The 17,147-nt window shown below is 42.5% G+C and overlaps 3 protein-coding genes and 1 long non-coding RNA gene across 12 annotated transcripts in view; 3 read left to right on the top strand and 1 right to left on the bottom strand.

Moving 5' to 3' along the window:
* The window catches only part of LOC122682153 (putative ankyrin repeat domain-containing protein 19), a 67,275-nt gene extending 60,317 nt beyond the window's left edge, over positions 1-6,958 (top strand). Inside the window, exons 19-20 of one of the 2 annotated variants that reach the window (XM_043884943.1) lie at positions 3,910-4,200; positions 6,213-6,958. In XM_043884943.1, coding sequence (XP_043740878.1) covers positions 3,910-4,200; positions 6,213-6,218 — 297 coding nt within the window. In that variant the 3' untranslated portion in view covers positions 6,219-6,958. Of the gene's footprint in view, positions 1-3,909; positions 4,377-6,212 lie in introns of those variants that run through there. The other variant, XM_043884942.1, reaches the window with a different exon arrangement.
* The window catches only part of LOC122682154 (ninein-like protein), a 705,741-nt gene that overhangs the window by 438,701 nt on the left and 249,893 nt on the right, over positions 1-17,147 (bottom strand). The window lies entirely within an intron of this gene.
* LOC122682170 (ninein-like protein) overlaps positions 1-17,147 on the top strand; it is a 137,875-nt gene that overhangs the window by 99,883 nt on the left and 20,845 nt on the right. The window lies entirely within an intron of this gene.
* On the top strand, positions 6,983-14,195 carry LOC122682184. The gene is made up of 3 exons (XR_006337253.1): positions 6,983-7,258; positions 9,301-9,302; positions 14,054-14,195. It is a non-coding gene; the product is annotated as an uncharacterized LOC122682184 (long non-coding RNA).

The following is a 17,147-nucleotide window of genomic DNA, read 5'->3' as shown; positions in this document are numbered from 1 at the left end:
ATCCACACAGTCAAAGGCTTTGACGTAGTCGATGAAGCAGAAGTAGATGTTTTCCTGGAATTCTCTTACTTTTTCTGTGATCCTAGGGATGTTGGAAATTTGTACTCTGGTTCCTCTGCCTTTTTCACATTCAGCTTGAACATCTGGAAGTTCTCAGTTCAGGTACTATTGAAGCCTCACTTGGAGAATTTTGAGCGTTACTTTGCCAGCATGTGAGATGAGTGCAATTGTGCAGTAGTTTGAACATTCTTTGGCATTGCCTTTCGTCGGGATTGAAATGAAAACTGACCTTTTGCAGTCCTGTGGCCACTGCTGAGTTTTCCACATTTGCTGGCATATTGAGTGAAGCTCATTCACAGCATCATCTTTTAGGTTTGAAAGAGCTCAACTGGAATTCCATTACCTTCACTATCTTTGCTCATTTCTTAAGGCCCACCTGACTTTGCACTCCAGAATGTCTGTCTCTAGGTGAGTGATCACACCATCATGGTTATCTGGGTCATGAAGATCTTTTTTGTACAGTTCTTTTGTGTTCTTGCCACCTCTTTTTAATATCTTCTGCTTTCTGTTAGGTTCATACCATTTCTGTCCTTAATTGGCCCATCTTCTCATGAAATGTTCCCTTGGTATCTCTAATTTACTTGACGAGATCTCCAGTCTTTCCCAGTCTGTTGTTTTCCTCTGTTTCTTTGCATTGATCGCTGAGGAAGGCTTTCTTATCTCTCCGTGCTGTCCTTTAGAACCCTTTAGCTGAAGTTGAGCAGTTCTATGATGACCCACAAGACCTTCTAGAACTAACATGGGAAAAAAAACAGTGTACTTTTTATCATAGAGGACTGGAATGCAAAGTAGGAACTCAAGAGATATGTGGCATAACAGGCAAGTTTGGCCTTGGAGTACAAAATGAAGCAGGGCAAAGGCAAGCAGATTTTTGCCAAGAGAACACACTGGTCATAGCAAACACCCTCTTCCAATAACACAGTAGGTGAGTCTATACATGGACATCACCAGATGGTCAATTTTATGTGTAAAAACCTCTCTGTTTAACAAATAAATGTTGCCAGTTTAAATTCCAGAAAAATGATGAAATGATGAAAAATCATTTTAAGCTGTTTGAAGCAAAGTCATTCATTTTGAAATCTGTCCTTACTGATATCAGGTTTATAAACTCCATTGACTACAAATGCTTATCCCTCGTGAACTCATGAAAGATAATATTATTTTTTTATTTCTGTGCTTGCAGTCTGAGCTCTGTGCTGTCCTTTTCATAAGAAATGCCCTCTGTCTGTAGGTGACTCATAGTTCCTGAGCCAGATTCCTCTTTATTGAACTTCTAAGAAAATCCCCAGGCCTCTTCTCATTTTGTATGTCTTGGTCTCTCGGTTGGACTTCCCTGGTGTCTCAGACAGTAAAGAATCTGCCTGCAATGCAGGAGACCCAGGTTTGATCCCTGGGTTGGGAAGAGCCCCCGGAGAAAGTGAAAGTGGAAGTCAGGTCTTCTGCATTGTGGGCAGATTCTTTACCAGCTGAGCCACAAGGGAAGCCCAAGAATACTGGAGTGGGTAGCCTATCCCTTCTCCAGTGGATCTTCCCGACCCAGGGATCAAACCAGAATCTCCTGTACCGCAGGCAGATACTTTACCAACGGAGCTATCAGGGAAGCCCTATCCCCTGGAGAAGGAAATGGCAACCCACTCCAGTGTTCTTTCCCAGAGAATCCCATGGACAGAAGAGCCTGGTGGGCTTCAGTCTATGGGGCACAGAGGCAGACATGAGTGGGCGGCTCACACTTGGTCTCTGTTAGGTCAAACAAACAAGCAGTGTTTTTGCTGCCAAGGTTCTCTTTAAAGCTCTTAGTGTCCTGTGAATTTGATTGGGGTTCACGCCGTTGGAAAAGTTACCCTCCAAAATCTTTTCTCAAGGAAGCCCTGCACCTTGGGCTTCCTGTGAAACTTTGCAGGATGACACTTTTAGCGTTCTTTTCCTCTTAAGATCCTTTAAGGAATCTGAGGCACCACCTTAAGTCTTTCCAGGGTCTTACACTTACAGTCTACAGGTTTTACCTTTAGACCATGTTTTCCTGGCAGCACCCGAGATTTGATCTTAGCCCAGAAGCCATTTCTGTCCTTTAGCATCCTGTGACAATTGGACATGTGGAGATAGATGCTGTAAAGGGGATACAGATATTGAACCCAGTGAGTCTTGGTTCCTTTATATTTAATAGCACTTTTAAATTTTTCTGATAGCTTATCCCTCTCATTGATTTACTTTCAGCTGCTTTAGAGCAAGAGTCTCCGCCTCCCATGTTTCAGTGTCCGTTTCTTCTCTTGCCTAGAAGCCATCATCGGCAGCATCTTCAAGGACCATCAGGCTTCTGTGTACAATGTGATGAAGCCCATTGGGTTTTCATTTCTTTCTCTGCATCCATTCAAGTGCAACCTACCTCCAGGTTCAAAGGCATTCTCACATGTTTCAGCTCTTTTTTAACAGCAGTACCTAATTTGGGGGCATCACCGACTCGACGGACACGAGTTGTGCAAGTTCTGGGAGTTGATGGTGGCCAGGGAAGCCTGGCGTGCTGCAGTCCATGGGGTCACAAAGAGTCAGACGTAACTGAGCGACTGAACTGAACTGAACCCCATGTTTAATATCAGTGTCTGTGCCAGTTATTTATTGTTAACAAACTGCATTAGAAACCACCTCAAAGCCCAGTGACTCAGAACAGCGTTTCCTTTGTTCACAAGTCTGCGCTGGCGCAAGGCTCAGTGAGTGAGCCCCGCTCATTTCTTCTCCAGTTGCATCAGCCGGGATGTCGTGAAGGTGGGGACCAGAGTCATCTGAAGACTTCCCCGTGCGCACGTCTGGTGTTGGAGCTGGCTTTTGGAGGGGCCATTAGGTGGGGGCGGTCAGTGGGGACACTGACATGTGCTCTGTGTGTGGGCTGTGCTTCTTCACAGCGTGTTGACTGAGTCTGAGAGTTGGCTTCCCCACAGAGCAACATTCAGAAGCTATTTAGCTTTAAAACTCACACAGCAGTTTCCCCAGACTCTGTCCAGGAGGAATCAGTTACTAGGACTAACGCATACTTAAGGAGAGGGAATTTCATGAGAAAAGTGTCAAAGAATTTGGAGACATGTTTGAAAACCACGAGCTCCAATCACGTCGACTTACCAAGTAATCATTCTGTCTAAAGGAAAGTTCTTTCCAATTCAGTGTCACTGATATTCCAGTAAATATTTTTTCTTTCTTTTGTTTGGTATGTCTCTTATTCTGTGGAAAGTAAGAAAGGGTTACAAGAATGAGGCATTTTTTTGTTGTTCAGAAAAATGTATGGATCATCTCACTAAACTCTTAGGAGATGGGATTTCTTTAACCTTTCTTTAACCTTGTGAATCATTTCTCTTTGGAATGCAGTTCAAATTAGCAAAAACTGTTTGTAGTTCAGGAAAAGGCTTATTGGATTAGAATCCACATTTACAAGATTTAACCATTAGAGTCTTATTTTCACAATCTTCTTTTGGGAGACATTTACTAACTCGGCCCTAGATAACTCAATACAGGATACCTCAAACTTCTTTAAAAACCATGGGATAAGATGGGAGAAAGGGGTAAGAGACATTCTACTAGGAGGTGGCTTGCAGTCATTCTACAGAGGAAAGATAGAAAAGTATTACTGTAGAACAATAAAAGAGTGTAAAATCAAGTGCAAATGTTGTGAGACTAAGATGATAGTGAAGAGTATATTTTGTGACTCTTGGTGGTTTGAACTTCTTTCTTGATTCTCTGAGTTATTCCAGGCCCTACATTCTCCAATACAGATACCATGGTATATATTTGATCCTCGGTTTGAGCGAGGCTGTGCTCAGTCCACTTTCCTCAGAACTAAATGGTGTTGTTTTATTCTTGCAGACTGATCATCTTCCAGCAGAGCTGGGAGCTGCGTGTTCACAGTGTCTGCACCTGGATGCAACATATCAAGTTCTTCAACGGGAGTTGTTATCAATGAAAGGATGGCAAAGGAAGTGTGAGAAACTAGAGAAAGAGAACAAGAAGTTGGAGCAAGAAGTAGTGAAACTCAAAAGTCCTATGGAACTGAAGATGATAGAACACCCTCAAGTTGAGCAGTATAAACGGGAGATTGAAGAAAGAGTGAGACAGGACTTCCTAGAGAAATGGAAAGAAGTCAACCTATTTTTGCAGGTTAATTTGTTGATCTGTCATGTGCTTGAATTCACCTCAGTGTAAATTACATTTTGGATGGATACAGCTTATGTGTTTCCTCTGCTTCCCTTAGAGCAGTGTGTTCTGTAGATTTCTGGAAGGAGGGGCACACTTGTTTCTCCTTGTAAATATTTCAGTTTCCATCACAGTTATCACTAAATTGATCTTTCAGAATGCTTCTCATTAGAGAATCCTTTTACTTATAAGACCAATTGGTATACACAAGACTATGAGGGGGGAAAACAAATATGTGGTTTAGAACTGGTACCATCCTCTTGAATTATTCTTGTCTTGTTCAATTTCTAAATTTTCACTTCATCCTCTTAGTCTTTGAATCATCCGGTTCCTTAAGTACTACTATAACATTGATTCCACGTTTATTTTATAATTCAGATTTAATTCATGTCACATTGACGATGATTATTTTAAAGTTCCTCTTATTTTCACATTTAAAATCACTCTCTGAATTCCTGACTCAAAACTAAATGGAACAAATATCATTATTCAGGTTATAATCATTTAAAAAATGTATCTTTTTAAATTTGACTTAGACACGAGCAGCATGTCAAGAAATCTCAGAGCAGTTCCGAGAGGGGCATATTGCTTCCGTAAGAAGTCAGATGGAACTCAGAATTAAAGACTTGGAATCTGAACTATCCAGGACGGAAACTTTACAAGATTATAAGAAAGCAGAGAAGGAAAAATATAAGAAACTCTACTTAGAGGAACTAGAAGTTAGAAAGTCATTGGAAAATGAACTAGACATGTAAGTCAAAACACAGAATCACAGAAGATAAATTTAGTCCATTAATTTGTCTCTGAAGCCTAGTTTTTATAGAGCCAGGTTCCTGAGATTAGTAGGAAGTGAAGCTAGGTAGTCAGTCACTGCTAGAGGGCATCCTAAGAAAAATGAGTAATAAGATATCCTTGTAAGTTTTCCTACACTAAGTAAAAGCATGCTTGTGAAATCAGGGAAGATTCACACAGGGGTGAAAGGCAGGGTAATTCCCAGAGTGGCTGACGCTGGCATGGTGACCTGAGTGAGGGTTTGTATGGAGGCTGGAAAGGGCAGATCCCACCTGCAGCCGAGTCCAGGCTTCCCCGCCTCTGAAAGCAGAGCACTCCTAGGACACCTTTCACAAGCCCAGAGAGCACAGCAAAGGAGCAGGGACCCGAGGACGCGTTCTGCTAGTCGATGCCCAAAATAAGCATGCTCAAGGGAAGCCCAGGTGCTCCCAGAGAGGGTTCAGGGCTGTGGGACTTGATGCTGGGGTGTGGGGTGTGGCTTCCGGGGAAGGAGGTCGCTGGGACCGGTCTCCCTGCTTGGGGAGCGCGATGCCTCTCATTGTAAAAACATACACTGAACGCTGTTTTGACTTTTTGCCTTTTGAAATGAAACCAAAAATTCTCTTCAGATTTTTTTCTTTGTTTTGATTATGAGATACAGGTGCAGATGTAGGCCCTTCGTAGAAATGAAGTAACATAAAATGAACTTTGGAAAAGCAGAGCATACTTGTCATTGTTCCTGGGGCTGTTTTAGCCCTTTTGTCACCCATTGCCCTCAAGGTTGTGGCTCTAGGTGATTCCTCAGAGCCAAGTGCTTAATTTCTCCACGGTCATGAGTGGAAGGTATATATAAGAATGGTGAAAGGAAACGCTTGAAAATGGATTTGTGGGATGGCGTGTTTCTTCATCCCTGTTTCCTGGGGGCAGGCGTGTCCCAGAGGCGGCAGGCGTCACTGTGAGCCCGCCTCCCTTTCTCTCTGACGCCCTTTCTCTCCTCTCCCAGCTGTGACTTGTTACCTGAGGAGCCCAGACACACGTGAGCTTCTTTAGAACAAGGTCAGAGCTGTCACTGTTGACAGCAGGTCTGCTCTCTGCTTCCAGTGCTCACACGGTGTGATGGGAATTCCATTTACTGTGCGACAGCTTACAAAATGCAAATCTTTTAGGGAATCGTGAACAAAACTGGTGTTTTCCATCTTCCCCAGGACTAATTGGAGGCTGGCAGAGATGAGCACCGAACTTGAGGTGGAGAAACAGCAGAACAGGTCTTTACTGAGCACTCTCACCACAAGGCCAGTCCTGGAGCCGCCCTTGCATTGGAAATTTCAATACTTCATATGACTCTTTCTCCAAAAACAAACGTAGGATTTTCTACCTCAATTCCATGCCCTTCAAATAACAGCATGGCAACTTACTTGATCAAGTTTAGTTCTACTAGCTTTTTTTCCTTGGGTTTAGGATTTCTGATATGAATGATTCTTATTTTCAACTTCTGAGCTGTTTATTTGACTTATGTGCACTAAGTAAAAGCCATAATTATCTGTGCTAACAAGAAGACAAAAATTTTATGGTTTTTTTTGTCCTAGATTTCTATTTTTAAGAGATACTTATTAACTTCTTAAATTTCTTGAAAAGCTACATTTAAATTCTACTTTAGAAATGAAATCTTATTGCCTAGTAACCAAACATATACTTTCAGATATTTGACCTCCTTTCTAATTGATTTCGCCTTGGCAAGTGTTCATAATCATCTCCAAGCTCTGCTGAACCCACTACAGTTTTTCTACCCCTAAGCATAAGTGAATGACTGGCATCTAAACACTAGCCATATATGGATGTTTTTGTATTTGAAGGAATCCTAGAGAAATCCTTTTTATGAATTAAACAAACTTGTAGCACTATATCAGAAGATTAATTTCTAGTTTTCGGTCAACATTTTGGTCATTTTCTTACACAATGCATCTTTAATCGCTATTTTACTTAGAGCCTTGTTACTTAAATTTCTAAAAAATATTTTCTGAGCAATTGTAGAACATTTCTAAGTTTGTAGTCAAAGCAAACATTAAAAAATTTTAAATGAAGCTCACTTTTGTCTCTATCTCAACAGCACCTGGATGATTGATGACTAAGAGCAATGATGGGGAGTCTAAATTGCAGCTAGTTTTCGTTGTGTAATCGTTGTGATTAAAATATCCATTTTAGTCAGAGCACACGGGTTTGTGGTTTTGATGGTGTTTTCATGATGGTTATGGTGCAGATAAAAATAGCCCTTGTTAAATGCAGTCTCAACCTGTGTTCCCATTTGGCTTCTTGCCATCATAGAGCAATCTGAGGTTTCTTCGACAGCACTGCGGCTACGTTGGGTCTTAGTACTTGAGAGCCATGAACCTGGAGGACATGCTTTAGCTGTGCAGTCACAGCAGGCCTCCAGACACTTCATCCCAAGTCAGGCACTGCCCCACGCAGGCCTCAGGGGAGGAAGCAAAGGCTCAGTCCCCACCCCAGGGGCGGGCTGCCTACCGCAGACCCAAGTTCACGGTGCTGTGAGCACACACATCTTTTCAAAGAAGAGATTGGGAACCAAGCAAGCACTTCTTAGTTCCTTCTCCCAAACTCACCCGTTGGGTAAATCTCGCTTCTCATGAGGAGGGTAGGAGTATAAGTGCTCCCCTTGAAACTTCAGCTTGAGGAGATGAAGTTCAACTGCAATTTCTGACCAGATTTAGCTTATAGTTGAGATTACACTCATGCTTTTTGTACATACCAATTAATTATGACAGCTTGGATAGAAGTATGCTAAATAGTAAAGAGAGATCTTATTTGTGTTTTAAATTGTGTCCTAAATAACTCAAAATGTGGATAATTCATTTTGCTGATTCATTTTAATAAACCAGGTTTTATCTGGAGGAAACGAACATCCTTTTAAGACAAATCTCTTCAGTTTTGGCCTGCTTGATTCAACCAAAGATTTTCTCTTTCAAGTTTCCTGTCCTGTGTTTAAAAAATATTTCTGCTTTACAAATTAACTATATCGACTTCTACAAATAGGAGTTTGATATTGATTTATTTTCGTTTATGCATTTAAGACATATAATTTAAAACATTTATTAAATGCCACAAGCATTATTGAACTATGTAACAAGGTTTTACATATTCATTTTCTCTATGTTACAGTTAAAAATCTGTATGTGTTTTCTTAATCTGAGGAAGGAGCTGGCATAGGACTCTAGGCTCAGTAAGAAGTCCATTGGCCTTGTTACTTCTTTTGTAGAATTAGGAAGTTTGGCTAAATCAATGACTCTCATACCTTTAAAAAAGGTTTTTTTTTCCCCAAAGAAAACAACCTTTCTTTTAAAAAACACTTCTGAGTGGAGCGGTATTATATGAAAGAGACAAGTATAGAGCCGTTTAGCTAAAGGAGTGGCCAGAGGCCCTGCAGCTGTGACTTCTCTGTTCCTCACCCCTGCAGTGACCCCCGTGGGACCTTCCCCTTCCACGGGGCATAGTTCGCAAACTGACGCTTATGAGAGAATCCTTCTCGCTAAACACCTTTAGAATTAAAACTTGCCGGTACATTGTTTTCTTGTGTATAATTTCCTCACCTTTCTATGTTTTCGCTAAATGGAAAAGTTTAAAGAAAACTGCAGATGTGTTCTCCTTATTAACATTCGACTTCAGACTACTTCCTCCATATGACATGATCCTCACCTAGAAATCAAAATAAAGGTCTCAGAAAGTACATATTTAGGGCAGGAACTGTTAAAGGAGACGATAGTGATCTTGTGGGTCATGACTAGGATTACGGGTCATTCCCTAATTCTCTGAAATTATGTGTACTCAATAGACTGATATTTATTATACTTTTTATCAGATTAATCTAAATAGCATTCCATATATATGTTCTCTGTTATCTAAAAGCAGAATAAGTAGGAATTCATTTTCTTCTATTTATGTGATGCTTTTTCTACTTAAGTATTCTTCAAGTTAGGTCTAGTCTCTGAAAGTATTATTTAAATGTCACATGTAGTAAATTATATGTAATTCCTATGATAATTCTCTTGTTTATCTTAAACATAAATAATATTTGACTTATTTCGGATGCTGCGGGAGTTGGACAGGAGTATAACTAGAGAACTAGAAGAAGGTATGTTGCCAAAACCTAAGAATTAAATTTAGACATTGATTTCTGAAATCCATGGTAGTCAGTGGCATCTCTTTCCATTGTTTGGATAACAGTTGCTATCTTAAATATTTTTTCTTACATATAGCTAATGAAAAATGTGAAAGCATGAGCAGTCATAGTGAAAAATATCCTTCTTCCTCCTTGATTCATCATGTTCCATAGCTTGAAAAATAATCTCTAAAGGTCTATGTATTTCTTTCATTTCTGGCTATTTCCTTCTTCTACTGCCTCCATCCCTGTGGAACGATCCGCCTGCACCTGACACTGTTCTCAGGAAACGTGGCGTTCACCCGCTTCTCAGGCGCTGGTAGCAGTTAAGGCTGGAAACCCAGACTCAAGCAGTCACGGGTGTGAAGCTGTCACTCGGTGGGTGACTAAAATTTCTCTGTCACTGACTTTGTCACCAGTTTATCTTTCACCCTCAGGAAAAGCTCCAAACACCCACATCGGTTTGGGTCCTGCCAAAGTAGGCGGCCTTACCTCCTTACCACCCTCCTCTGCCCTCAGCTCTGCATCTAACCAGCCAGACTGTAGGATCCCACAGCCGCGCGTCCTCACCTCCGGTCTTTGTACGAGCTTTTCCCCTCCGTCTCCTGTACTTTTTCCTGTCCTTCAGGCATCTGCTTCCACAGCACCTCCACCAGAAAGCTGGCAGTACTGACACGAAGCTGGCTGTCCCTTCTGAGTGTCCCTGTGCCGTCTTTTATATCTGTTTTGTATTTGTGAGTCTGTGTGGAAGTTGCCTGTTTGTCTGTTTTTCCAGTTGAGGGCATATCATTTTCCAGGGTGGACCTGGGTCGCCTTCATCTTATAATTGCAGTCCTTGTCCCAGCACCTTTGCACACAGTTACTGAGTGAACCAATGAAGAATGAGGAAACCAGAAATCTGGTACTCAGCCACACGTGCACCATGAGCAGATTATAGAATTGTAACCTTGTATTTCACGTCATGCCACCTATAAATAGATTTCATTTTTCGGAACACTAGGAAAGGTCTCAGGTTTTTTCGTTTTTCTGTTGGTTTGTTGTAACTAATACTTACTTAACTCAAGTATTTTAGGTAAAGAATATAATTATTTCCTTTTCTTTCCAGTTGAGGCTGAATTGGCATCTGATGCCTTTCAAGTGTCTTCTTGAAGCTCTTCAGATGGGTCAAATGTGTATGATGACCAATTTTTGCAAGCAAAAGCAGAGTATCAACAGATTTTGTTTGAAAAATATAAGATTTAGAAAGATAAATAGTAAACGTTTCCCTACTGGACTGTTTCCATGACATTTCATTGTTTCCCATTAAAGATGATGAGAAAATCTTTTTGAAAAGAAAATATTTTTGTGTTATGTGTGTATGATGAAAATTTACATAGTATTTTAAGTGCTGTTTCTCTGCATCTAACTTACTTTTAAGCAGATTTAAAAACCAACACTGTTGAGTTTTCCATATTCTAAGCGATAGTGTTAGTTACTCAATCGTGTCCAACTGTTTGCAACCCCATGGACTGTAGCTCACCAATCTCCTCTGTCCATGGAATTCTCCAGGCAGGAATACTGGAGTGGGGAGCCATTCCCTTCTCCAGGGCATCTTCCAGACCCTGGGATCAAACTCGCGTCAGGTGCATTGCAGGTGGATTCTTTACCATTTGTGCCACCAGGGACGCCCTTTACAGACTCAGACGAGCCCTAATACCCGCTGTTTAAGCAGCACCCAACGAGCCAGACTTGTCATTAATATTTAGTGGTGTTGATTGATAGCTTTTTTGTATGTTCACTTTTTACCACTATATATAGACCCAAAGATTTAGATACTGCTGTTATGGCTACCATCAATATTTTGATGTGTTACAATTGTTAGTAGTGGCATAAAACTTACTATAAGTAACTTTAAACACATATTCAAAAGTCCTTCCTCATGGAGAAATAAGGTTTGCCTGAGTTTTCGCCTTTTAAATGAATGAACTTTTATATATTACATTTTTATTTTTATTTAGAAGATAATATCTTTACAATATTGTGATGGTTTCTGCCATACATTGACTTGAATTGGCCATAGGAATGCATATGTCCCCTCCCTCCCACCTCCCTCCCCGTTCCAGCCCTCTAGGTTGTCACAAAGCACCAGCTTTGGGTTCCCTGCATCATACAGCAAATTCCAAAAAGACACATGTACCTCAGTGTTCATTGCAGCACTATTTACAATAGCTAGGACATGGAAGTAACCTAGATGACGGTCAACAGCGGAGTGGATAAAGAGCTGTGTGTTATTCAGCTCTAAAAAGGAATGCATTTGAGTCCGTTTTAATTGACTTCTGATTTACTTTTGGAGACAGTGTTAAAATTAGAGAAAGTTCTTCGTTCCTCATGGCAGTGGCTTCTCCTGTTGCAGAGCCCCGGCTCGAGAGTGCAGGCTCAGCAGTTGTGGTGCTTGGGCTTAGTTGCTCCGCAGCCTGAGGGATCTGCCCAGACCAGGGATCGAGCCCCATGTCCCTTCCATTGGCAGCGGATTCTTAACCACTGGAACACCAGGGAGGTACACGTGTTCATTTTAAACCAGTGTCTGGGAATCCCCTGGTGGGCCAGTCATTAGGGATCTGGCTTTCACTGCCAGGGGCCCGGGTTCAACCCTGGTTTGGAAATTAAGATTCCACAGTCTGCAAAAAAAAAAAAAAAAGCAGTGCCTATAATTGTGTTGGTCATCTTACCGTTGAAGGAAGAGTATTCTGCCCCCCTCCCCGCCCCCGCCACAGACATAACTCAATAAAACTGGTCTCATGTTGAATGAGAAAATAAATCTAACCTGGAAAGATTCCTGAGTTGGTTCTTGAGCAGAAACAAATGAAGAACAACCTTAAACCCCTCCCTGCTGGCCCTGGGGGAGCTTCGAGGTGAATCTGACTCCTGTTACTTCCCCCAGAGCCCGTGTGGCCAGTGCTGTCAGCAGAGCTGCTCCTGGGGCGAGGAGGGCTCTGCCTCACACACCCGCCCCACGCAGCTCGGTCACTTTCCCCTCTATTGACTTTTCTTTATGGACTTCAAACTCAGCTGTGGGGACTCCCCTCGTGGTCCAGTGGTTAAGACTCCATGCTTCCACTGCAGGGGGAGCTTGTTCCATCCCTGGCTGGTGAACTAAGATGCCACATGCCATTTGTGGTGTGGCCAGGAAAAAAAAAAAAGAAACGGGGTGTGATTTTGATCGCTCATGTCCTAGCCCCTCTTGATATCACCTGGAATTGTATTCGAGGGCTAGGTGAGCAAAAGGCACATTTGTGAAAATCAACACTGGTTAAAATAGCATACATAGGTTACCTGGTTTCCTTGATTTTTTTTTTCCCCTGGCCCATCCTCCTTTTGTGAGCTGTGATGAGAGAGGACACAGAAACACAGTCAAATGGTATCAGATAAAACAGCAGCACACTCAGCCATCAGATTCCCTCCTGTTTTTTTTTTTTTTTTGGTAAATGCTACACAGCTTGTGGGATCTTAGTTCCCCAACCAGGGATTGAACCTGGGATCTTGGCTATGAAAGTGCAGAGTCCTAGCCACTGAACCAACAGAGAATTCCCAAATCGCCTCCTGTTTGATGGCTCAAAAGAAAGCTGATAAGTATTATCAAAGACACAAAAGACATGAGATTGGATCAAACAAAATGGCCATTTCATTCTGCTCCCATGTAGTCAAGTTTTTTTTGTTGTTTTTTTTTTTAATATTATTTATTTAGCTGCACCAGTGTTCCCTGCAACATGTGAGATCTTTAGTTGGGGCATTTGAACTCTTAGCTGTGGCATGTGAGATCTAGTTCCCTGACCAGCAGTGGAGCTGGGTCCCCTGCATTGGGAGCTTGGAGTCTTAGCCACTGGACTACCAGGGAAGTCCCTCAACAAGTATCTTTGAGCACTTATTATGTGCTAGGCAACATCTAGAAGCTAGGAATGTAAAATGAAAGCATTACAATATCTCTGAAATGAAAGCTTTGCAAGAATATTCTTTCTAGTATTGATCCACATGGCATTAGTCTGGATGCAGCCTTTTCAAGATGAGATTAGTTAAGATCCATATAGTCAAAGCAGTGGTTTTTGCAGCAGTCATGTATGGATGTGAGAGTTGGATCATAAAGAAGACTGAGTGCCAAAGAATTGATGCTTTTGAATTGTGGTGCTGAGGAAGATTTTTGAGTCAAAAGGAGATCAAACCAGTCAATCCTAAAGGCAATCAACCTGGAATATTCATTGGAAGGACTGGTGCTGAAGCTGAAGGTCCAGTACTCTGGTCACTGATGAGAAGAGCCAACTCATTGGAAAAGACTCTGATGCTGGGAAAGATTAAGGCTAGGGAGGGGAAGGGGACAACAGAGAATGAGATGGTTGGATGGCATCACCAACATGACATGAACTTGGGCAAACTCTGGGAGATGGTGAGGGACAGGGGAAGCCTGGTGTGTTGCAGTCCATGGGGTTGCCAAAAGTTGGACATGACTTGTGACTGAACAAGAATAAATTAATAGAACCACCTGATGAAATTGATGCACCATCATAAAAAAGAAGAAGTTTTAGACATTATCATACTAGCAGTTTAGCAAATTTACACCCACCTTCCAGTGAGGGCTACTAGAATGGTCAGTCCATACAGCACAAGGAAGAGTAGTCCCCTCTCGCTACAAATAGAGAAAGCCTGCATGCAGCAAGGAAGACCCAGCAGAGCCAAAAATAAATAAATTAAAAAAAATTTTTTGAAGAAAGGTGAAAGAATGTCTCCTTGAGAAGGTGAATTCTGCTCAGTTTTGAAGGATATAGAGACCAACACATCCAATAGACATTTGTTAAGTATTTACAATGTGTCGGCCGTGAGACCACATGCTAGTTGGGGAGCCAGAAGATAAACACACATATAAGTAGTCCACCTTCAGGTCTGATAGTGTATAACCCAGGCAGAGACGTTCCACAGCCAACAGCTGCATTTAGTGCTCAGAGGCAACAATAGAAATGTACTCATTCAAGTTCTGTGCCAGGTGTGCGACCTACACCGCCAGGCCTGCTTCTCTAGCACATACCGGTGACATTTTGACCTACAAGAATCTCCTGCGTTGATTTCTTTCTGTGTGATGTCAGGTGAAGCACAGGCAGAGAAAAAGAGTTGGAAAGTGTGCAGCTCAGTGAACATCCATTGCAAGCACACCTGGGCCCCCAGCATCCTGCATCCCTCCTCAGGTGCCCCTGGGGCCCCTCTGGCTCCAACAGTTGCCCCTGTCTTGATGAGAACAGCAGAGATTTGTTTGCCTGTTTCTGAACTTCATACAGGTGGACATATATACAGCGCATGCTCAGTGCATACTCTGGTTCTTTTACTCAATATCATGTCTGCAGTCTGTATTCAGAGAGTGCAGGTCAGTGTGCATTTATTGTCTCTGTCAGTGTTTTTTGTTTCCCCTGTTGTCGTCTTTCATTGTCTGACTGAGTCACAGTTTATTTACCCATTTTCTTCAAGTACATCTGGATCCTTTCCAATATTCTTTTAATAAATTACGTTTTTGCTGAAGAAAGAATCAAAGTGAAAATCACACTAAAAGAGCTTAGCACCAGCATACTTAAGCAAAAGGTAAGTCTCAAAGATCTATTTCAGATAGATGGAAAACTATCCCAGGCAGAAGGTCGGAAATGAAGGAAGAAATGAAAAACAAAGTGGCAAATATTTGAATAATTCTAAATGAACATTGGCTATATAAAAACAAAAATATCTTGTAAGGTGTTAAAATAAATGATAAGCAAGGCACAAATTATCAGACAGGCTTTGTGTTGTCCCTGAAGAGTGTAAAACTGGTTGATATGAAACTTTTAAGCTCCATAAGAAAGCTAGTCTCGAGGGTAAAAAGCATTACTGAACTGAAGAGGGTCAGCATTGTATAGTGACAAAAGATTCAATTTACCAAGAGGATATAAAGGTATATTCTGTGACCCAGCAATCCCATTCTTAGGTGCGTATACTCCAGAGAATCTCTTCGGACATATGTGTGAGTGTTCAGAGCTTTTTTTTTCCCCCAGTGTAGGGGCAGGGGATTTAATCAGGAAAGGAACCTTGGTGGAGGACTAGCCTAGGTGCTAGCATGTTCTCTTTCTTGGTGGGTAGTGAAGACATTGATATTTCTTTATGTGCTAATGTTTGTGATCATCAGACACCTCTTTTCTGCACTGTTTTCTAACTATGTTATCTAATTTCCTTTTATGGAGTTGTTTTCTTTCTTTTTTTTTTTTTTTTTGGTGACGGGCCTAATTGCCTCTCTATATCTTCAGGTTTTTCAAACCGTAAGTAAATATTTGAAAAAATGTCCTCAGTGCTGAAGGCAACATAAGATCTGAGAAAACACCAAAGGCCAGTGTGTTATGTATGTGGCCTGTCGAAAGCAGTGTTGACCGCTTTTCTCAAATTCACAGGTCAACTTCGAGGAATTTACGGATGGTTTCGTGGCTGTGTTGTCATCACAGGCTGGTCTTGCCTCCTCAGATAAAGACAGTGGGTCTATGGAGTCAGGGAAGAGGCCTTTGTGGTCTTCTTTTCGTCTCTTTCTGTGATTCTGTGACTTCTGGAATGTGATGTTGTACCTGAACAATGCAGCAGGTCTATGATCCCCAACTGCATGGACTGGGACCATGGACTGCAGCACCTGGGTTTTTTTCTTCTTTGGGCTCCTTATTTGTTAAATGGTTCTGTAAGGGAAAAACTCTCGTGTTTTCCTCTGCACTTCACAAAATCCTGTGAGTACCCTGGCACTTCTGGTCACCAGATCTGTGTAATTTCCCCCGCACCAGGCCATTTGGCAACACCAGCTGGGTGTCCTGCAGTTCAACTCCATTCTGACACCATCCCCCTGGACACAGCTTCAGGCCCCACAGGCTAAGACAGCAATGCCTTCAGACAACAATCTCAAGTCCAGCTTGTCACCTGTGCTTCTGACCCACGGGCTAAAGATCAGAGGTGCCCACGGCCTCCTCAGGTTCAGTTAATTTGCTAGAGGAGATCAGGGCAACCCATTAGTGGATCAGCGGTTTATTGCAAAGGATGTAACTCAGGGTGAGAGGTGCATGGGCTGTGGGCAGAGGCTCAGAGGCCCCACACCCTCTCCAGGGCTCACTCTTCCCCGGTCTCCCCGTGTTCACCAACTCAGAAGGTCTCTGAATGCTGTCCTTTCAGGGTTTATGGAGGCTTCGTTACACAGTCATGACTGATCCAGTGATGGGGCATCAGTGATTGAATTCAACATCCAGCCTCTGACCTCCCTAGAGGTCAGGTAGGGCTGAAAGTACTAACCTCTAATCACATCATTGGTTTCCCTGGCAACCAGCCCATCTCAAGGTGTGGTTCTCAAAGTCAGCTTATAAACCAAGCATAAACTTGGGTGTGGTTGCTCTCATCACTTTGGAAATTCGAGGGTTTTAGAGGCTGTGCAAGGGATGGGAGGAAGACCAAATTCATATTTATTATAAGTCACAATCTCACAAATGCCTAGTAATATCTAGTGCTGTCCTTAGAGTGAACGGTGTAGACAAGATAAAGTGGATGTGGAGAGGTGGAAGAATTTGATCATCCAAGGCGCAGTGCAGGTGTAAGGTGCTGGCCATGCTGGGAGGCTGGTGGAACAAGCAGGATGCCACCAGCTGAGGCAGCCCTCCGCCTGTCTTCTGTCTCAGACAATAGTGCTCTGTGCTCCTCCGACTTGTTAGAATCCTGGTTTCCAGTGGGGTCAGTGGAACAAAGGTAATATTTCAAAACAAGTGAAGAGGGGCTTTGATACTGGTCAGGAGTGGAGGGAGAATTCTGAAGGGAGGCCCGCTTGGAGGTGTGGCCTGTGGGTCCAGTGGGAAGGTGATGGCGGACGTGCTCCTTAGAAGATGGGCCAACTCCTTGGCTGGCAGCGCCTGCTGTTCTCTGGCCGGATAACCGGTGGAGGCTGCATCTGAGCAGTGCTGGGAGG

The sequence above is a fragment of the Cervus elaphus genome, chromosome 23 (assembly GCF_910594005.1).
Source record: "Cervus elaphus chromosome 23, mCerEla1.1, whole genome shotgun sequence".
Lineage (NCBI taxonomy): Eukaryota > Metazoa > Chordata > Mammalia > Artiodactyla > Cervidae > Cervus > Cervus elaphus.
Note: the sequence above shows the minus strand (reverse complement) of the source record. Positions and strands in the feature narration are given on the sequence as shown.